Source organism: Bos javanicus, chromosome 4, assembly GCF_032452875.1.
Source record: "Bos javanicus breed banteng chromosome 4, ARS-OSU_banteng_1.0, whole genome shotgun sequence".
Lineage (NCBI taxonomy): Eukaryota > Metazoa > Chordata > Mammalia > Artiodactyla > Bovidae > Bos > Bos javanicus.
The window spans coordinates 14,226,436-14,249,733 of NC_083871.1; the positions used below are offsets into that span (position 1 = coordinate 14,226,436).

Consider the following 23,298-nt stretch of genomic DNA (forward strand, 5'->3'; position numbering starts at 1 on the left):
AGGCATTTTTGCAAAGTGTCCTATTTAATTTTAGGTGGTTCCATGTTTCTCTTCCCACTTGGGCAGAATGCCTTTCTTGGGGATTTGGAATCATTATTCTGTCTGTCAGATTTATAGCATTTAAACATATGGGACATTTAAAAGTTCCTTGAACAGAAAGATTATAGAAAAGTTATGTTCACAGACCTATGTTATAATTTTTACAGTTACCTTAAAACTGAAAATATACGACACACACTCAAGCACATCTTCACACCACTCAACTACAATAGCTGTGAAATTATAATATATATATATTTATATATATTATATATATAATTGTATATATATATATATAATTATATATAGTTGTTTAAACTATGTCAAGAAATCCAGATATAGAATCCCCAACTGGGATGAGAACACTGAAGGAACTGTTTAGGGCATCATTTCTAAAATAATGCATTAATTGTAATAAGGAGAAAAAATGTAGGACATTGGCTTCCTAATCATTAAAGAGACAGAAAGCTGTTTCACACAAAACAAAAACTAAATGAGGTAATCAAAAACAAACATACCCATCTTTAGTCTGATCCACCACACCACTTAAAAGTTCCACAGTCTTTGGATTAGGCTGGCTTTCTCCAAAAATGTTCAAATATCGGGTGACGAAGTCATTGGGAGACATGAAAAATTCACCATTTTTTTCAATGCTTGCATACTGTTTAAAAAAAAGAAAATATATTTTATTCTTAAATGTATATAATCAGATCAATATGTGAAAAAAGCTGAAAATATTCAATGGATAAAATATCTGATATGACAATATACTATTACAAGGACAATTATTTCCCATCATTCCAAGTAAAAAGCAAAAAGACATTGAGTTTGCCAAGTTTTATCTTTATACCAGAGGTTATCAGCCTGACTGTCCAGCTTACAAACACCAAAGTCCCCAAATAGGCCATCTCTGTCTGTTATAATACCTGCCTTTCTCGGGTGAACTTCTCTAGCTCTGCGCTGCCTGTTTTCATTTTTCCCCACAGGGGGCAGAAGTAGAAACTGGTATCTACTTGCGACAGGCCAGGGACGCTGCTAAATATCCCCAGTACACAGGCAGGATGCCCACCCCTACCCCCCACCCAATTAGAGTCATCCAGACCAAATGTCAATCGTGCTGAGGGTGAGAAACCCGTGCTGACAGAAATTTGGAAAGACAAATTATATCTTGTTCTTTAGCAAAGACATACAGTTTTCTTTAAAAAAAAAAAAAAAAGTATGAAATCATGAATGAAAACAACCTCATTCTTTTGCCCCTTTTCCCTGTTTCGAAAGCATCAATGATGGAAAAAAAAAAAAAGAATGACAAAGAGGAGAAAGCGGAAAACAAACTGCAGCAAGGCTTCTGTAAGACTTCACGGAAGCCGGTACGAAACGCCGCTATGAATGTGTAGAAAGTGTGGGGCACTGTGTTAGGTTTTTACATGCAATATCCCATTAGTCTTACGCAACCGCTCTACAAAGTAGGCGTTCCCATTCACATTTTAGAGATGCAGTGGCTAAATCTTGAATGGTAAACTAATTCACCCACATAGGCAGGGGTAGAAACAATATTGAAATCCAAGTACATCTGACTTCAACATCTTCATTCTGCTTTCGCTCCAGAGCTCTTAAAAATTACATCTTTTTTTTTTTTAACTTGAGCCAAAGAAGAAATCGGGCCCCTATTTTAAAAAAGACCATAACCATTGAGAAGGCTACGCGCCAAAGAATTGATGCTTTTGAACTGTGTTGTTGGAGAAGACTCTTGAGAGTCCCTTGGACTGCAAGGAGATCCAACCAGTCGGTCTTAAATAAAATCAGTTCTGAATATTCATTGGAAGGACCGATGCTGAAGCTCCAATACTTTGGCCACCTGATGTGAAGAGCTGACTCATTAGAAAAGACCCTGATGCTGGAAAAGATTGAGGGCAGGAGAAGGGGATAACAGAGGTGAGATGGTTGGATGGCATCACGGACTCAATGGACATGAGTTTGAGCAAGTTCCGAGAGATGGTAAAGGACAGGGAAGCCAGGCGTGCTGCAGTCCATGGAGTCACAAAGAGTTGGACATGACTGAGCGCCTGAACAACAAAATTTAAAAAATACAATGTGTGTCCTTTATACCTTTACTATGTATGTTTGGATCATCCTTCTGTGTTAAGTTGTTACAGTGAATAAAGGAAGAGCTATAAGTTCCTTTCCACCTGAAAATGGGGACAAAGGGTATCATGAAAGAGGAAAATGTGCATTTATTTCAGTTCCATCTTCTCAAAATGCCTAACGTAGTAAGTCCTAAAGAGATATTGATTGGTGAATAAACAATGAGAGAGTTCCAGGAAAAAGAATAAAAAAGAAACGCTTCTATGGTTAGTGTCCTCTCCATTCCAGAAGAGAAAGAGTGAGTAAGAATAAGGTGGTGTGTGCTGCTTTTTCACAGCCTTCCCCCTGTTCACAAACATGGAACCTGCACATCACTGTTCTGTAGAGGTGGGGGGCTGTGAGAATGCTGAGGAACAACTTGGGGGTCACACAGATGCTTACAGACCAGGAGAGGGCCTCTTGATCTTTGGGATCAGTGTTTTGTGGTCGGGAGATGAGGACCTCAAGCTACAAGAACAGGGCTAGCTGGGTGACAGAAGCCACCGTGATGGGACAGCACAGGGAACAGGGGTGCAGTGACAGTCAAACCCAACTAAAACTGCTTTTGCAAGTCACTTGTGGGCTTCCTGGAGATGCAGACATAGAGAACCCCATGAAGAGACATAGAGAACCCCATGAACAGCATAGAGAACCCCATGAACAGTAGAGAGAACAGACTTCTGGACAAAGAAGGGGACGGGCAGGGTGGAATGAACTGAGAGAGTAGAATTGCGACATATACAATACCATATGCAAACTTAGATGGCCAGTGGAAATGTGCTGTATGATGCAGGGAGCTCAAATCTGGTGCTCTGTGACAACCAAAAGGGCGGAAAGGGAGGGGATGGGGTGGAAGGGAGGTTCAAGAGGGAGGGGACACGTGTATACCTATGGCTGACTCACGTTGATGTATGGTAGAAACCAATAAAATACTGTGAAGCAATTATCTTCCAATTAAAAACAAACACATTACAAAAAAAGAATCTGCCTGCCTAACCCTAACCCTAATTGGGTTCAATCCCTGCTTCAGGAAGAGCCCACCCGATGCGAGCAACTAAGCCTATGCGCCACAGCTACGGAGCCAGCACTGCAGAGCCCACAGGCCCAACTGCTGGGCCCAGAAGCATCAAGTACTGAAGCTCACGCAGCCACAGCCTGCGCTCCACAACAACAGAGGCCATCAGAGGAGAAGCCCGTGCGCCGCAACCAGAGAGAAGCTTCTGCTCGCTGCGAGGAAGACCCAGCACATCCATAAATGAATGACTAAATCTTAAAAAAAAAAAAAAAAGTCACTTGTTCTTTCTACACAAAGCAGGATCGGCTCCTGAGTAGACAGATACTCAGCCACAGGCTTTGGGGTCTCTCAGGTCTGGGGTGCAAGCAGCTCTGCTTCTGCCTCTAGAGGACCTCAGGTAAGTAGCTAAAGCTTTCTGGGACCCTGGCTCCTCTCCTGTAAAACGGGGAGAAGGACACTGCCTGCTCTTAAGGTGACGCTAGAAATAAACGAACAGTCATGAAATACACTGGGCACAATGCCATACACACAATAGGCATCTTATAAATGTGTTAAATAAAAACCAATAATCTAGCACATTTCTGTTCAGTTCAGTCGCTCAGTTGTGTCCGACTCTTTGCAACCCCATGAACTGCAGCACGCCAGGCCGCCCTGTCCATCACCAACTCCCAGAGTCCCCCCAGACCCATGTCCATCAAGTCGGTGATGCCATCCAACCATCTCATCCTCTGTTGTCCCCTTCTCCTCCTGCCCTCAATCTTTCCCAGCATCAGGGTCTTTCCAAATGAGTCAGCTCTTCACATCAGGTGGCCAAAATATTGGAGTTTCAGCTTCAACATCAGTCCTTCCAGTGAACACCCAGGACTAATCTCCTTTAGGATGGACTGGCTGAATCTCCTTGCAGTCCAAGGGACTCTCAAGAGTCTTCTCCAACACCACAGTTCAAAAGCATCAATTCTTCAGCACTCAGCTTTCTTTACAGTCCAACTCTAACATCCATACATGACTACTGGAAAAACCGTAGTCTTGACTAGATGGACCTTTGTTGGCAAAGTAATGTCTCTGCTTTTTAACATGCTGTCTAGGTTGGTCATAACTTTCCTTCCAAGGAGTAAGCAACTGAACTGAACTGAAATGTGCTAGATTATTGGTTTTAACAATTTTTTGCACAGTACAAAAGAAAAGCTCAAAGATGGCCCAATAATCATACTATTCTTTAGTTAGTATTGAATTTGGCTTTTTGCAAACGTGGAAGAATTATAATTTATTTTCCTAACTGAGGCAAAACAGGACTGAAATATAAAGGAAATGTCACGGTTAATTACAGCAATCCTATGATTTAGAATTATACCTATGTTTGCTTATAGTAGTGAATAATTCATTTATTTAAAAACACAATTTAACTCTCCTCTCACCAGTAGACATTATTATTACTGGATTATCTCCAATTTTTCTTATTTTTTTTAAAGCTAAAGTAACCAGCTTTGCATATAACATCTGTCCAAATTCCTGGCAATTTTCAAAGGCTAGACTCCCAGAGGAGAAATTGTTGAGTCAAAGGAGAGGATCTTTAAGGCTCTTGATACTTATTATCACACTGTTCTCCAGAAAGGACTGTACCAATTATACTCCCAACCAACAGCATGAGAACATGCCCTTTCCCCCTTTGTCTATCATATTTGCTGCAAATAGTTTGATATTTTTATATAATTGAGTCTGTCGATTTTTATCTGCTTTACAATTTCTTCCATTACTTCTAAGTTTAGAAACTATTATAATTCTTCATCACAAGACAACATATTCACCCACATTATCTCTTAGCCTGTTTTGAACAGGTTTAGCTTCTCCCTTTAAGTTTCAATACATTATTGGTACTTTGTTTTTAATGTGGTTTGAGGCAAGGATCCTCCAACTTGAGTCTCTTCCACTTACTCTCTTGGTTGTCTCTCAGAAGGGAAGATCCCCTGGAGAAGGGAATGGCAACCCACTCCAGTACTCTTGCCTGGAGAATCCCACTGATAGAGGAGCCTGGAAGGATACAGTCCATGGGGTCATGAAGAGCCAGACACGACTGAGCGACCAAACAACCCTTGGCTGTCCTAGGACCCCACACATCAAATCATTCTCCCTTCCCTCACCTTTAGGATGCCATAAAGGATGCCACAGACTAAATTATCATATGGTTGGGACTTCCCTGGTGGTCCAGTGGTTAAGAATCCACCTTGCAATGCAAGAGATGTAGGCTCGATCCCTGGTAGGGGAACTAAGATCCCACATGTCGCACAGCAACTAAGCCAACATGTCTCAACTAGAGAGCCTGTGCACCACAGCAAATGACATCCCGCACGACGCAACCAAGGTTTGGTGTTGGGCAACTAAGACCCTACGCAGGCAAATACACAAATACTTCCAAAAATTAGCATATGGTCACAAGAGAAAGGCTTGGCAAGGAAGTCCATCTCCTCCACAGTTCTGATCAGTGGGCAATGCCTTCCTAAGTGAAGATGTACTCAGACCCAACTCCATGGGAGGAATGCCAGGATGAGCTGACAGCTCCCGTCATCACCGCAGCAGGCAATGTTTCAGGACTAACCTTGGCAATTGACCCATCTATTCTTGCAAGATTACAGGCACCTTAATTGCCGTAACTAGAGGGAGAGCTCTGCCAGGACTGAATTTTTCTTCCCCTTTCTCACTGGTGTGTATCCTCGAGCTCTAGACTGTTACCTGGTAGACAGGCAACATCTTCAATAAACATCTGACAAATGAATGTGGAGTAAAAAAGACATTGCACTACTGGACTCCCCGGTGGCACAGAATCCGCTGCCAATGCAGGGTTCGACTCCTGACCTGGGAAGATCCCACGTGCCCCAGAAGCACTAAGCCACGCGCCATAACTACTGGACCAGCGCTTCAGAGCCCTAGAGCTGCAACTAGTGAGCCCCTGTGCCGCACCTACTCAAGTCCAGGCGCCTAGGGCCCAGGCTCCGCAACAAGGGAAGCCGCTGCAGTGAGAAGCCTGAGGGCCGCAACAAAGAGGAGTCCCCGCGCGCCTCAACCGGAGAAAGCTCTGGCAAAGCAACGGAGACCCAGTGCAGCCAAAAATAAATAAATGAATGGATACACAAAATAAGAACACATTTCATTACTTTTTTTCTTACAAGCCTTCTTACAAGACTAATCACTCTTTTAGCTTTCCCCAAATGATCTTTAGAATCATTATCAAGCTCCCAACCCCTAAAAGAAAAATTTCCACTGGAAAGGCAAAATAAAACTACAATGCAATAATACCACTACTCATACACAAGATAATTAAAAAGAAAAAAACCAATGTTGGCAAAATATGGAGCAAAGCAACTGGCAAACCGCTTCAGAAAACTGCTTGGCAATGTCTATTGTAAATGAACATACATGTAAGGACAGACCCAGCAATTTTACACCAGTGGGATTTTTCCCTTCCCATAATTTATTATTTCTCATTGGAACTTTTACTTTTTCACTTACAGATGACCCTTTAACACTTTTAGTAAGGTCAGTTTAGTATATTGATGAACTCAGTTTCTGCCTGTCTGACCTCTTTGCTTGTCCTTCAATTCTGAATGATAATCTTGCTAGACAGAGTACCCTGGGTGTAGGATTTTCCCTGTTAGCACTTTAAAAGTATCATGCCATTCTCTTCTGGCCTGCAAAGTTTCTGCAGAAAAATCAACGGATAACCTTATGGCGGTTCCCTTGGATGTGACTTTGTTTTTTTCTTGCTGAAATTTAAATTTTTTTATTTTTTTCTATTTTAATTATGATGTATCTTGGCATGGGTCTCTTTGGGTTCACCTTGTTTGGAAGCCTCTGTGCCTCCTGTACCTGGATAGCTGTTTCCTCCTCCAGGTTTGGGAAGTTTTCAGTCATAATTTCATCAAATACATTTTCTACTCTTTTCTCTTTCTGTGCTGTGCGAAGTCGCTCCAGTTGTGTCTGACTCTTTCTGACCCCATGGACCATAGCCCACCAGGCTCCTCTGTCCATGGGAGGCTCCAGGTAAGAATACCAGAGTGGGGTGCCATCCCTCCTCCAGGGGAACTTCCCGCCCCAGGGATTGAACCCATGTCTCTTACGTACCCTGCATTGTCAGGTGGGTTCTTCACCACTAGCTCCACCTTTCTTTTCTGGGACCACTATCATGCAAATGTTAGTACCTGTGGTGTTGTCCCATAAGTCCCTTTAACTATCCTCAATTTTTAGAATTTTTTTTTTTTGGGTGGTGGGGGGGTGTAGTTCTTACTGGGCAATTTGCATTACTCTATCTTCTAGATCACTTACGTATTCTTTATCACCCAATCTCTTGTTAATATCCATGTATTTTTTCTTCTCAGTTATTGTATTCTTCAGTGCTGCCAGCACTTTTCTAATATTATCTAGCTCTTAACAAAAATCCTCATTGTGTTCATCTATTCTTTCCCCAGTTCAATTAGGATTATTACTAATGCTTTGAACTCTTTTATCAGGTAAATTACTTATCTGTGTTTCATTACGGTTTTTTCCCAGGGTTTTGTGTTTTTTTTTTTCCTTATTCTTTCATTGGAAATATATTCCTATCTTCTCGTTTTGTTTAACATTCTCTGTCTTTATGAAACTAGGTGAAAATTTACCTCTCCTGCCCTTGAAAGTGTGTCCTTGGAGCATTCCCAGCAGCTCTGGCAGGAGAAACATCTAAAGCGAGCATGAGCTGTGTCTTCCCCAGGGTGTGCTGGCAGCTACTGCCCTGGGAGGAGGTGGGGCTGGAGTCCAGCCAGGTGCAAGCGGGGCGTGTCCTCCGCTCAGGGGCATCACTGCCCTCTTGGGGGTGGGAGCTGGGTCTCTCTTGGGTATGACAGCACTCTCTGCCTTGGTCTGGGACGTGGCCAAGGCCTGAGGGTCTAGGGCTGCATTTCTGTGCAGGTTTCACTTTCTCCCCAACGTGTGCACCTTGTTAGAGGCTGGATGGGATTGGGGCCAGAGGGGGCTGTGCCGCAGCTCTAAGCTGCCCCACCCCCAGCAGCATTATTGTGGATAGCAAAAAAAATGGAAAATAACTCAAATGTCCACAACAGAATGTTTCAGTGAATTGTGGCATAGTCACACAGTGGGATCAACTAACACTGACTACACGTGACAACACAGATGAATCTTACCAATAAGGCAACGGTGAAAGAAGCTAGACACAAGAATACACATTGTAAAAAAAAGAAAAAGGAGAACATAGTGTATTACTCATTTTATATAAAGTAGAAAACCAGGCAAAGCTAACACATGGTGACAGAAGTCAGATGACTAGTTCCCTCGGGAGGGGTGGGTATCAACTAGAAAGGGCGTCAGAGGGCTCCTGGTGATGGACAGGGAGGCCTGGCGTGCTGCGATTCATGGGGTCGCAAAGAGTCGGACACGAATGAGCGACTGAACTGAAGGATGCTGGTTACATGGATGGATTCACTTTATGAACATGCATGGAGTTGTACATTTCTGATTGATGCATTTGATTTATTCCTCAATATAGTTTACAAATAAAAAATCTCAGGTCTTTTATCTGCCTTGTTTTTTCAGAGGTGATAAAACATCTCTTCAATACAAGGACATGTTAATATGGACACAAGAAACATAGTTTTCCTCAGTTTTAAAAAACAGTGCATCACCAAAGCTTGGGTAGTCTACTTTGATTAAAGATGTCAAAGGTTCTTCCTTAGACTGATGGACAGAGTGGACTTGCAGCTACCACACCTTTAAAATGTTATTTAATCCTTCTTCAGTAATAGATTTGATAAATGACCTGAAGCTTCTCTCCTTTACATTTTTGGAAGTTCAATATGATTAAACATATATACTTTCGGGGAGCGAGCTCCACCCCTGGCAAAGGTCATGAGGAAGGAGGCTTGGCATACGCAAAGGCGGGATCAAGCCTCAGGAGTCTCCCTGGAAATTCTCGAGCAATCTACCCCCAAAACCAGAGTCTGCCTACTTTCTGCTTTGTGCTTTCACCTACACCTCTGACTTTACGGGGGGCTGTCCCCCACTACCTCTCTCTGAAAAAGAGTTAGCTTACAGCTCCAGTTAATAATTCCTGGGTGTGACAGTGTTTCAACCTACAAACTCCCTTGGAAGTCCTCTAGCCTGCCTGAATAGGTTTTTCTGGCCACATGTGATTGCTCAGAGCCTCCAAACTGTGAGAGACGTGAGATGTTCTAAACTGTCTAAATACAGATTCCTTTGAGCAGTTAAAAGATTGATTAGAAATTGTATTGGTGAAGGGTTTTTCACTTGTTGGGCCAATGTTTGCTGCTAAGTCTCCATATCCCTTACCTACTGTGTCCCTGGCAGTGTATTGATTAATATAATTGGTGTAAGTAGTAGCTTTAATGTTTGTAACCTGGGACCCTTGAGTTAATTCTTTTTCTTGTTATAGCCCACCACACCTTTGCTCTGTAGGAATGCAACTTTATCTAATGCTTTTTGGAGGCTGGCGCCTGACTTTAGAATAATCACCTTTAGAGAAAAAGGCCTCCAGGCCAGAAGATGATGCAAATCACCTAAACTTTTGCATATGATAAGTTTGCAGGAAGAAAGCCTGGCTTATTGCATGACTCTACCCCTTCCCCCATTATCCTCTATGCATAACTTAAGGTATAAAAACTACTTTGGAAAATAAAGTGCGGGCCTTGTTCACCGAAACTTGGTCTCACCATGTCGTTCTTTCTCTTACCTTCTGGCTGAATTATTCAGCCTCTTTTCTCCACTGAATTTCCTCACTGAGCTATCCTTATTTCAGCCTCTTTTCTCCACTGAATTTCCTCACTGAGCTATCCTCATTCTATTACTCTTTATATCCTTAATTAACGTTTAATTAAGCAATTGTTTCCTGATCCTCGCTGACGCCGTCCCCGCTTCGAATTCCCTGGATCCACTGGGGCTGGACCCCGGCATATACTTATGAAATGGGAAGGCTTTTAGGATTCCTTGCATAACCTAGTAAAATACTAACTATGATGGTTAACTTCATGCATCAACTTGACTGGCCCAGATGAAGCACCATTTCTGGGTGTGTTTGTGAGGGTGTTTCTGATGAGACTGCATTTGAATCTATGGACTCAGTAAACTGGACTTCCCTCCCCAGTATGGGTGGGCTTCACCCAACCCATTGAGAACGGAACAAAAGATGGAGGAAAGAATTCATCCCTTTTTTCCCTGCCCCATCGCATAAGCTGGGTCCTATCTTCTTCCTTCTCTGGCCCTCAGACCGAGATTTACACCATCAGCCACCCTGTTCTCAGGACTTCAGACTTGGACTGAATTACAACACAGCTTTTCCTGGGTCTCCAGCCTGTAGACAGTACCATCCTAGGACTTCTCGGCCTCCAAGATGGATGGTGTGAGCCAATTCCTCATAATAAACCTCACTAGACACGTACCTAGAGATGGAGCTCTCTCCTACTGGTTCTGTTTCTCTCAAGAACCCTGACTAAAAACCAAATGTCACCAGCGTGACATACCTCCACACCCAATGAATACGGTGGCAAAGGAAAGCAATATGTCACAACACGATCCTCAGAAGCCAGGGGGCCTAACTGGCCTGCCCACTACTGGTGGAACAAAATAGTCCATCAACTGTGAACACACCAGAACCATAATCACCAGTCACTCATTTTTGCCATAAACCATTCATGTCCGGAGGCTGAAGGGCAAATTCTTCTTGAGTGTGCTCCAGCCACTGAGAAATGCTTTGCACACCTGATCACTGTGTTTGACCATTCTTCCCCTGCTTCCCTGTTACACGGGTGGAATAAAGTATTATACTTAAGAATTTGAAAAGGGATCAAATATTGTATGTTATTAAGGAACTACCATTAATTTCATTAAGTGCACAGTGATATATATTATGGCCACATATAATATTTAGTAACATGTATTATGGCCATTTCTCAATAGGGAATCTTAAAATTATTAGGAGCTATATGAGGATAGCTAACTTACACTGAAATACATCAGTAAATATTATATGTGAAACTAATGTGACAAAAACTTAAATTAGGTGGTGGTTATGTGGGTATTTACTACTCTATTTTCTGTATATTTGTAAATTTTAATGAAAAGGCTTAAACGTTATTAGGTATCATGAATAGTCAACAAATACATTGCTAATGATAAAAAACACAAATTTAAAACAAGATACAATTTTTCAAGGAGTTGTCAGAAAGGCTTTTTATTGTTGCTGCTCAGTTTTCTTTAATAATCTGAGTTGACTTCACAATGTGGAAAAATGTAAACTTCCATACTCCCAACAAAAATGTGTATTGATGCAACCTTCTTGAGAGGCAGTCTGCCAAGAATCAAAAGCCTTGAAATGTTGTAAATCCACTCTTCAACAATTCCACTTTTATAAATTTATCTAAGAAAATGCTAGCTATATGCAAAAATGTAGTTTCAGGGCTATTCATTTCAGTGTTGTTATGATAGCAAAGCAGAGGAGACAACAAAACATCCAATAATAGAGAGTGGCTAGATAAATTACGGTAAAACAGCCATATACAAGAGTATCATAGCAATAAAAAAAAGCAGAAATGCTTTCAATTATAGGAAAAGGTATTCATAATGTATTAGGTGAGGGAAAAAATGAATACCAAATAGTATTTTTCCTCCTGTTAAGGAAAAAAATTCTACTCATACACAGAGGCAGAGAAACAGGAAAACAGACATATGCATATATAAATAGATTTAAATCGATACATGTATATATATGGATAGATTTAAATATATATGGATCACAAGTTTCAGTTCTTTATACACATCTTTTTTTTTAATTTTCAAAAAATATGAACTATTGTGTCATAAGAAAAAAGGTTTTCAAAGAGGAAATTATTTTGCCAATTTTCCCTACAAAATCTTCTAAAAATATATATTATGCTTTTGTTGATGAACTATAATTATAAAACTCCACATGCTGTTCACTACATATTACTATCCCCATCTGTAATATGACCCACTTCCCTTGTCTGGTCTTCCCGTCCTCCACATCTTACACTATAGTAAGGCATTTAGTTGCGTCCAGCTCTATACTTCTAAACAGTAACTATCACCTCCTTCACTCTCACTTGAGCTAATGGCTGTCTTCTCAATTTCTGCATTCTTAATACTGGTACTTCCATGCCCCCAGCCTATATATCCAGTGGTCATATTTACTCCCTGTTCACGATCAATCAATCCACCGTGAATATTCATTAGAAGGACTGACGCTGAAGCTCCAATATTTTGGCCACCTGATGTGAAGAGCCGACTTCATCAGAAAAGACCCTGATGCTGGGAAATGTTGAAGGCAGAAAAGAGAAGGGGGCAACAGAGGACGAGATGGTTGGATGGCATCACTGACTCAATGGACATGAGTTTGAGCAAGCTCCAGGAGATGGTGAAGGACAGGGAAGCCTGGTGTGCTGCAGTCCATGGCGTCAGAGAGTCAGACACAACTGAGTGACTGAACAACATGATCATCCGTTACCCAAGATCAGGCATTTTCAATCAAACAGTCCTTCAAAATGTGTTAACTTGCCCATTCTCCATTCCTGCTGCTACCAGAACCCTAACCAAGTTATTAGGGTTGCACACCAGGATTATACCCACAGCTGCCTAACCCATGGCCTTGCTGCACCAATCCAATCTCAGACCCATCCTCCAGGTCACTGGAGAACTCAGAAAACCTTCAATGGCTTCCTACTGTTTAGCAGAAATGCCAAACTCCCAATCATCTTTCTAATTTTGTCACCCACACCCTGTAAAACTTGGCAGACTCCTTCGCACAGAGCTGAATTAAGTAAACATTTGAAGAATGAGCAAAAATCCTTCAATCTGGGGGAGGTTTGCTCCCAATGTGGTCCCTCCCGTGTGGTCCTGGTTCCCAGAAGCCTCTGCTGCCCCCCTGGGTGCCTCCGCTCCACCCCCCCGGCTCCCACGCATCCGTGGGGCTCCTCAAGTTCCCACTCCAAGGAGCCTTCTCTGACCTCTCCCCACCACAGGGACTGTTCCCTCTTCCATTTCCTGTGGCGTCTGCTTTAACCACACAAGTGACCCTTGACTGTGCTGACTTAGATACTTTTTTTTTACCTTCTGCATGCCTATAAATGTTGTCCCCTGTATAAAACCTGAACATCTCTAAATAAGACATGGATGTTGATTATACCTTTTTACACATCTCACTCACTGCAGAGTTCCATGGCATTTCATTTAAACTGTAAGCACTCAAATACATACCTGTTTATTAACATGAAACAGCACGGAAAGCGTCAGGCAGAGAAAAAATCTTAGATTCCCACACTTAGGTTGGAAACAAAGCTGACTACACCTAGACTTCAACTTCTACATCCAGACAAAACATTAACCGCCACATGTCACTAAAACAGCCTGCATAAAAAAATTCAAACGCCTTAGGCTGGAGATGTTTTATGCCAAGTTCCACTCTGCCCACCATTCTAGTACCATTTCCCAAGCTTCTCTGTGCCAGGCCACCTCCACGCCTGGAGTTCTTTGCTTTTGCTTGCACTATTATTTCCTTTGTCTTTCTTTGCTCCACAATCCTCCTCCACCTTCTCCATCTGATAAACAGCAGCTCAAATATCACCACTGCCCAGCAACTGTAATGACCCTCTCTAGGAAGATGTAATTAGCCCCACATCATCTTCTTGCTAATTAATACTATACAATGCGTATCAACCATATTATGTACTATATAATATATATCAACAATATTGTGGATTTTTTTCTTAAACACTCAAACACACACAGTGAGATAGTTAAGGGCAGGAGCCATGATTAATTCATCTTTATAACCCCAACATCTAACAGTAAGCAACTTCAAAAAAAGAACTGATTTTAACTCTTTTTAAAAACAAACAAACAAACAAACATAAAATAAGCCAGAATAGGGCTCATTTTAGTCCTCCAGGACCCCTCTTTCCTTATCTGTTTCAGTTCCATTAGGTCTCTCTGCTCACCACAGCTGTCAACTTCCCCATTACCAGCACATCTGGTCTCAAAAGAACAATGAAGCTTTCCTCCACCTCCCCTAAACTACAGGAGAATCGCCTAACTAGTGTAGCAGAGAGGTTGAGATATTTATAAAGAAGAAAAGTCAGGAAAATGTCAGAAAAAAATCAGCAAACAGTCAGGTTTACAGAGTGCTTGCTGCTAATCCACTCTTAGAACTAACAGGTCCAGGTGTACAGCAAAGTGATTCAGTTATTCATCGTCAATCAACTATGCACGCTAAGTCCGACTCTTCGTGACCCCGTGGACTGTAGCTTTCCGACTCCTCTGTCCAAGGGATTCTCCAGGCACGAATACTGGAGTGGGTAGCCAGATCTTCCTCACCCAGGAATTGAACCTGCATCTCCTGCATTGCAAGCAGATTTTTTACAGCTGAGCCACCAGGGAAGCCCCTCAATCAACTATACGCTAATACAAAATAAACATTTTAAAAATAAATAAATGAACCACAACTTACTTAAGCAAAAAAAAAAATAGAAAGCCCAGGCTCACTGGAGACGTGCCTGGCACAGCCCCCAAAGGCGCCTCGCTCCCTATTCTTCCCCCACAGCACCGTCTGCGGTAGAGAGTAAACAAGAGATCCTCAGCGTGCTGAGCCAAGGTGGATTTGCATTGGTACCACACTACCCAAGCCTGATGAGATCACCCGAACCTCTGCCAGATCCACAATCCCTTCTAGAAACTGCTGATCACTTCTTTTCTTCAGGGACAGTTCCCCCCACATCATCCCATTGGACTCTAAGTCATCTGGAATTCTCACTCAAAAGCCATGTAGTCCTAGCCACACCAAGGGAGGACAGCACTTCCTTTCTGGTCCCAAAGATTGCACCCCAGCCTTCAGGCCCACTGACACAGAAGCCCCACAGGCCGCTCTCCAGAACTCTGCAGGGACTCCTGCCCTCTCCTGGGTTTCCCTGGCCAATCCCACTTGCCTCCAGTAAAACTCCCCTGCAACTGTGATGCAGCCACTAGAAAGAGCCGCTTCCATTGGTAGGCTCTTAACCCAGCCTCATCCGCTACCACATGGCCTCAAACTGTGGTCGCAGCTTCTACCTGGAGCCTTTCCACTGAATCACATCAAGAAGACCAATAAGGATCCAAGGAGCACCATCTGCTGAGACCCTCTAAGTTGTTCCCATTCCCTGATGCCCACAGCTACCGTTGGCTTAGAAAACAGAAGTCACAGGTTCTGAGTTCCAACAATGATCGTGACTCTGCCGACTCAATGTTATGAGCTTCTTCCTTCTCTCTAGGCGCTTTAGCAGCCCACTTGCGGGCTCTTCTGCAAGTGGTCTTCCAGAATTACATCATTAGAGTTTTACAACAAAAACCTTATAAATACACAGCCCAAAAACATCTATGGCTCCTTCATATACACCTCAGCCCCATCATGGGGGGCCCGACGTGCGCAGCAACAGACATCAGGTGAGAAACAAATGCGTTTCTGTTTTCTGGACTTTCATTACCCAGAATCCTTTTCCAGCTTAGCGTCTCTATACCATATTTACCGTTTCTGGGCAAAACACAAGCTTTATATAGAACTCTGCCTTCTAGTATACAACCCAGTCTACTTTACAAATTGATTCTTTTTTCTCCTGTTTTTTACCCATTTTCTCTTGGAGTCTTTGTCTCGGTGAATAACTTAATTTCAAGCATTTACTGAATCAATATCTAATGCATATCAGGTGCATATCTAATACACAGCACTTTCAAGTAAGTTTTTTTCATGGAATCTTCACAAGTTTTTAAAACATTATGTAAATGTGCAAATATACACAAAGTAGAGTGAACAGTGTAGTAAATCCAATATTCCGTTTTCCAATTGCAAAAATTATCATACTGCCTATTTTTCCTACACCACCAAAACTGGGTTATTTAAAAGCAAATCTCAGATATCACAATCTCACCTGTAAATACTTCAGTGTACATCTCTGAAAAACTCTTTATAGTTTCCATATTCAGAATACTATTACCTAGCCTAAAAATCAATGAATAATTACTTAATATCAAATAATCCTATCAGTATTCAAATTCCCTGATTCCTCAATTTTTAACAGTAACCCATTTTGATACGGAAAGTGATGCTAGGAGAATTAATAACTTCCTAAGCCATATACACACAGCAGCAGAACAAGTTTCTCACTTGAAGCCTCGAGTTCTCTTTAAATACAGCACACCTACCTTCTCCCCATGTTTAGAGAAGGCCTACATATGTACTTTTTAAAATTATCTTTACAAAAATGGCCTTTTTCTTTTGAGTACTTTTATTGCCAGTTAAATAACCTTAAAAGTGGTTCAGTGTTTGGGACCTGAGGCAGACTTTATTATTAGAGTATTAGTCACTCAGTGCTCAATATCACAAAGTAAGTGACAATATAAGAAACGAAGGAAATAAACTTGTATAGTATGATGTAGTATCTACTGTTACTCGTACTGAGGCCTCCTCCAGGGCACCATGGCTGAAGTTAAATGATATGATGATGGTAACAACAGCAATGTTCTGCTCAGGAGAGCCCAGGGCAGTCCATTCTAGATGAATGAAGGATGATGAAAGGTGTTTACAAAGAGCTTTAAACTTCTTAGGACAGAAAGCTTTAGTATCATCTGCTGCACAGGACAACCTTGGAAAGGTAAACGGGTTGCGAGACTAAACTCCCCAACAACTCCTTTTCGGTGCCGAACATCACGTGAGACAACAAAGTGAAGTGTAAACCATGCAGCCATCACAGACAGTCGCCTCCAAGTATGTGACACATTCTAAAAGACAGATATAAAATTGTACAGGATCTCTTTTACAAGTCTTAAGTAAATCTCTTGCCTGGAAAATCCCATGGATGGAGGAGCCTGGTAGGCTACAGTCCATGGGGTCACTAAGAGTCAGACACGACTGAGCGACTTCCCTTTCACTTTTCACTTTCATGCATTGGAGAAGGAAATGGCAACCCACTCCAGTGTTCTTGCCTGGAGAATCCCAGGGATGGGGGAGCCTGGTAGGCTTCCGTCTATGGGGTCACACAGAGTCGGACGTGACTGAAGTGACTTAGCAGTAGCAGTAAGTAAAGGTACTTCTGGGGATGTTTTTAAAAATGTAACAACGAAATAGAGAGCTGCTTGAAAATAATCTTTAAAAGTTGTAGAACACAAATAAGAAACAAAACAGATTCCTTTATACTGACCTTCAAAAATATTGTTTTAAGTTCAGCTGGATCTGCTCTCTTGGTTAAAGCCACCTATAAATAAACATAAAAATGTTTATATTATTAGAACAAAGCTGAGAAATCAAGCTCACAGACTGAAAGAAAATAAACTCCAGGTTAGAAATCAGTGAATTTCATTTCTGCACTTAAAGCACTAAATTTACCCAGTGCTTAAACTACTCTCTGGATTTTAAATCAGTCTTCTTATGAGGCTTCTAGAATGATAACATTCCATACAAGAAACAAAAGATCCTAATATGCAGTGTTTAATATATATCATTTTTTTCCAAAATGAACAAAAAAAAAGAAAAGTTAAAACAGACTTGCAACCACCTGGCATTTTAAACTGCAATCCAGAGTGACCCAAACTCTTTCACAGGGGAATATTAAATATTAAAGTACAACTTGTTAAGTATGCAAGAAAACGTAGTTGTTAGAGAGGTTAGTGAACAAGGCAAATAATAGTCACAGACAGAAGGCAATTAATTCCCATGGCTCCGCAATGGACAGGCATGAACACCCAGCAATCTGGTCATGTCCAGCAGTATCCTCCTTTCCCCAACTTTATAAAAAAATCCAGAAGTCTCCACTTGTACAGCATTGGGAAATACAACCATTGTTTTCTAATAACTTTAGATGGAATATAATCCATAAAAATATTGAACAATGTTGTACACCTGAAACTAATATTGTAAATCAACTGTATTTCAACAAAAAAAAAAAAAAGAAAGAAACCATAAGTCTCCAAATGTATGATTATTATTTACCACGTTCTGGAATACAAGGGGCTATGGTTACCTTTCAAGAGCAAAGTTTGACAGATTAGCTCAGAATAGGTGTTGTGCTTAATTCTCCAGCCCACAAAGTCCAAAAACATCACCGGGGAAAGAGAAGACAAACTTGAACATGGCTGCCCCAGGCCAACACAAAAGAGTCCTTATGTGGAACCAAACAGTGGGCTTATTCAGCGTCCCATCACCCAATCCTGCTGGCAGAAACCGTCATGAGACTGAACTCTCCCCAAGCACAGCATCACCCCATGATACAGCCAAGGAGGGGTTCCTGGAACCACCCCAATACTGGAGCCATGTCGCCATCCATGGGGAGATTTATGCAAATTGTTCTAAATCCCTTCGGTGTGTTTGCAAAGGCTCTCCTGAGATCTTTGGACAATGGGTTCTCTGTCTTGAAATATGTAACTGCCTGAGCTCCTTGGCCCGCCACTGTCAGGAATAATTTTATTAACTAATTGTTGGAATAGGAGAGGTAGATTTCCTGAAACCAGCTAGTTGGTCACCTTGTTTCCCAAACCAAGACTGATAACTCCTAACTTCTGCTGAGTACTTGTAACCACCAATGCTATTTTTAGCCATAAGAATTTGTCATCTTTTTAAAATCCTCAGTCACTGAGTGTTCTCTACTATTCAATTAAAGAGAAAAAATATATAAAAGTCGACTGCAAAGCCAACCTAAGACGGATGATGGTGCTGCTGAGAGTCTCACAAGATCCCCTCCACTGGGGTCTATATTCTGAGAAAGGCGGGGAGGACAAACACTATTGGAGATGGGACAGCACGAGAAGTTTCCATCCTCTTCTTCAAGAGAAAAGACACTCCCTCCAAGTTCTACGTCTCAAGACCGTAAGTAACAATTTTTTAAGAGGCATATGATGACCCTCAGCACGTAACTGGGTTGCCTTTTAAAAGCAAAGGTAAGTTTCCACAAAGTGAACTATTCTTCCTCCATCTGAATAACACATCCTTTAAAATCAAATTAATTCACTCTGCCACACACACTTCATAAAGCCTTCCCTGGGCAATGCTATTTCAGAGTGAACGTCCCCCGCCCTGACTCCCACAGCATTCTTCTCCTTACGGATCCCAGAATGCACAGTCATCGCTCACCACCAGGACTACACCTCTGTGACAGAAAGCAAGCTTTCAGTCTGTAACTCTCCCCGGGTGGAGGGCACGGGAGAAACCCATCCATATGGCGGCCCAATGCCTCTAAGCCATGTCACCTAATGTGTACAGAACACTTAAAAGTTTTCAGAGCAGGACTATGACGTCACTGGATCATCATGGCAGACCTCAGGCTCAGACAGAGCATAGTATTGCTCTCATTTGACAGAAGGGGAAACCAAGACTCAGAAAGGGTTACTTATTTCCCTGAAAGTCAGATTTAGCAACAATTTTTGCTGACATTTCTAAGTGTTTTCTGAGCGGAGGTCAAGTTCCAAACCTTCCATCCCCTTACTGTGCTGGTCGTCTCACTGAGTCACATTGTAAGCAGCTTTAAATTGACCATAGTTTATGTGACCCCTAATATAAAATAGCACACACCTAAAAATCAAGACTCTCCCAGTTTCTCCTAGTACCACCACTTTGTAGTGTATCCATCCAGTGCTTTGATTAAGAACATGCTCCAGTATCAGACTGCCCTTGATTGTGGGCGGCAGACCTGAGCTCTCAACTCACTAGCTGTGTGACCCTCCGGTTTTAAGCCAACTCAGAACAGCTGTTCAGGCAAGCTCACACTGCATCATCTGACAAGCCTTAGTTCATCAGGCTTTAGAAGATTCTCAAACTTTAGGTTTTTCTCCAAAGGCTAATTTTCATTGTTTTATATACAAGTATATATTTCTCAAATATGAATAGCATGTAAATATTTACAGCTATTGGGAGAAGGAAATGGCAACCCACTCCAGTATTCTTGCCTAGAGAATTCCCTGGACAGAGGAGCCTGATGGGCTGCTGTCCATGGGGTAGCACAGAGTCGGACATGACTGACGCGACTTAGCATGCACTGGAGAAGGAAATGGCAACCCACTCCAGTGTTCTTGCCTGGAGAATCCCAGGGACAGAGGAGCCTGGTGGGCTGCCATCAATGGGGTTGCACAGAGTCGGACACGACTGAAGCGACTTAGCAGCAGCAGCATTTACAGCTATTATTCTTACTACCTAGTTGCCTGATTTGCTTTATCATTACTGTTCTGAATTTGCATTTATAAGAATAGATGCCACCATTAAAACAAAGTTTTTATATCAAAAGTTCTAAATAAAGTAATTTTTAAACATTGTTACGGAGTAAATCACCAAGAAGAAAAAGGATTCTTGGCAGACGACTATGAAATATCACCATTTGCTACTTAATAATTTCATACACAAGCACATAACATTCACACCAAGTGGAGGTTAAAGAAGAAAGCAGGTGAGGGGGGCGGTAAAAATGGAAACATGCATTATCTTTTTTTCCATAAACTGGGAGACCTTTATCTTTGTTAATGACAGTATAGAAATTTCAGGTCAATTCCCCCAAAGTATGTTCCACAGGGCAAAATTTGAGGATCACTGAATATGTAACACTTTTGACAAGTCAAACATTATAAAAAACAGTTTACATAGGCTATCAATAGCATTTGCAAAACACATATACTGGGTAGGTACATTCCAAATACAAAAAAAAAAAAAAAACAGCCAATAATAATATAACTTGAAGGACTGGTTTTAAAAAGCAGGCAGTGGGACGCATGGCAAGGAAACCCAGAAAGCTATTTTTGAGGACAAATAAATTCACTTTCATTTTAATATGAGTTACAGCAGCCAAACAGAGGAAGACACCAGAAAAGATTTTTCTCCATGTAGGAGCGTTATTTAAACTGGCTTTCTTACTCAGGAATCAAGACTCAGCTGAGGGCTCATTGCTTTAACACACTGCAGGGGTACGGAACTATGCACTTAAAATAGTTGCTGGGTCTAACCAGGGGTGTTGAGAGGGAACAAACATAACCTACAAAAAAGTCAGGGATATTCATTTGAAGAAGAAAACAGGCAGAAAAGCTCTCTTCTTACACTGGGAAGCTCGAGCCATTAAGACCACGATCTCCTCGTAGTCACCTTACTCTTCCGTGTCCCCTGCTCCAGTAAAGTTCAGAAACTAAGAGCTCTGAACACGTTCTTAAAGAAAACTTCCAGGTGAGTAGAAATCAAATCTTTACAAGGAAAACAGGTAACTCCTGTTAGGCCAACGGAACTGCAAATTCTCACACTCCGCCCCAAATCTACCAAGTCAGAAACTCTGGGGGCGGGATCAAGCAATCTACGGTTTAACAAGTCCTCCAGGTGATTTTGATGCCTGTAGGTTCAGAGGGTAAAGTGTCTGCCTGCAATGCAGGAGAGCTGGGTTCGACCCCTGGGTCAGGAAGATCCCCTGGAGAAGGAAATGGCAACCCACTCCAGTACTCTTGCCTGGAAAACCCCATGGACAGAGAAGCCTGGTAGACTACAGTTCACGGGATCGTAAAGAGTCAGACACGACTGAGCAACTTCACTTCATTTCAAAGTGTAAGAACCACAGCTGTAATTAATGTAAAATCCTGTCTGACTGGACTTGAGATCCACTGCCCTGGCTGTATGTTTGCATTGCCCCAGGGCTTTGGGGTTTTATCAAACCCCAGGCTGATCAAATTAGACGGCAAAGTCCAACTAAATTAGAATCTCTGGAATGGGTATCTTTAAAGCTTCACCACGAGATGGTGACGGACCAGGCTGAGAACCACTGGGTTAAAACCCAGGACCTCGTTTAGCTTGCTACCTCACTCAGCAACAGTTCTTCCATCACCCTCCCAAACCTGAAAGGTCTGAAAGACAAGACAAGCTCAGACTTACACTGAAAATTCTACTGTCATGAAGTAATTGTTTACTTTAGATATGAAATGAAAACAGAGAGGCAGCTCATCAAAAGCTACTGTGTGTGTGTAAGCACATGCATGCTTGTTTGCGTGCACTGACAAGCAGAAAACGGAGAGGTGGGAAAAACCCGTAGTGGGTGGTCCTGAATCTCATGGAAAGCACTACTGGGTGTGACCTAATAACTCAGAAGCTGGGGCTACCCTTTCTTCCCACATATCTTCCTATACTGCACAGACTGGAAGGTTAAACTACATTTCCCAGAATCCCTTGCAGCTATGCAGCCTAGGTGCTGTCAATCAGATGAAGCTAAGTGAGATGTGGGAGGCAAAGTTTTGGAAAGCCAAGATTTGGAAGGTAGGGGCTGTGTCTTTGCTGTTTCTGCCAGCAAGCATCATCCTTGGAATTGGCTGATCTTCCTGTGGCAGATCAAAGTGTCTGGTTTTCCTCCTGCCGTATCAGCGGCAGCATGGTTCTGAAACACTCCCGGTTTGGTGGGCAGTCTCATGACTGCACGAAAGGCAAATGCTCCCCTGGTGGCCTGCTCTGCAGTGAGGCTCTGCAAGTCACTCCTAAGAACTCAACCTGAAGTTCCTTTCTTCACCTTTCCAACAAATTCCATACGCCATTTAACACCCTGTAATAAATTTCCCTCTGCTTAAACCAGCTAGAGTGGATTCTGTTCTCTGCAAGTGGACCTTGACTGATACAATCAGTAGCTGTAAAAGAAAGCCTGAAATTCCCCAAAACCACAGTCACCATTCACTCAAGGGGGATAAAAATGAAGTGTCTCATCACGTTTAAGAAAAATAAGTTTTCATTGACTTCACTGAATCACTCATTCCTCGCCCTACGGTTCCCCTATGGTCTAATAAATGAAGAGTAGTAACTATAAAAAGTTACTGGAATCAATATACAAACAAGATATCATGTTAAGCAGTATTCAAACCACAACCTTTCTGTGTAGTCAACCCTCAAATGTTCAAGTCACTCAACAGTTGACTTATAAAGCAGCAGACACCACAAATGTTAACCCACTGGGTAACTATGCAAGTGGGTTATTTCAGGGATGAGGAAATATTTTATCAGAAGGATTCAGTAGTTTATGAAATGGGTTGTAGACAAACATTAGACAATGATAAAGCCATCACCATTAAATTTCTGTATGAAGAAGCACAGT

At 42.0% G+C, this 23,298-nt stretch overlaps 1 protein-coding gene across 3 annotated transcripts in view; it reads right to left on the minus strand.

The window, feature by feature from the left end:
- Nucleotides 1–23,298, minus strand: part of SLC25A13 (solute carrier family 25 member 13) — a 231,918-nt gene that overhangs the window by 186,030 nt on the left and 22,590 nt on the right. For 2 of the 3 annotated variants that reach the window (XM_061413497.1, XM_061413496.1), the window contains exons 2-3: nt 17,410–17,463; nt 558–700 (exon numbers count right to left, since the gene is read on the minus strand). In XM_061413497.1, the coding sequence (XP_061269481.1) occupies nt 558–700; nt 17,410–17,463 (197 nt within the window). Of the gene's footprint in view, nt 1–557; nt 701–17,409; nt 17,464–23,298 lie in introns of those variants that run through there. The other variant, XM_061413498.1, reaches the window with a different exon arrangement.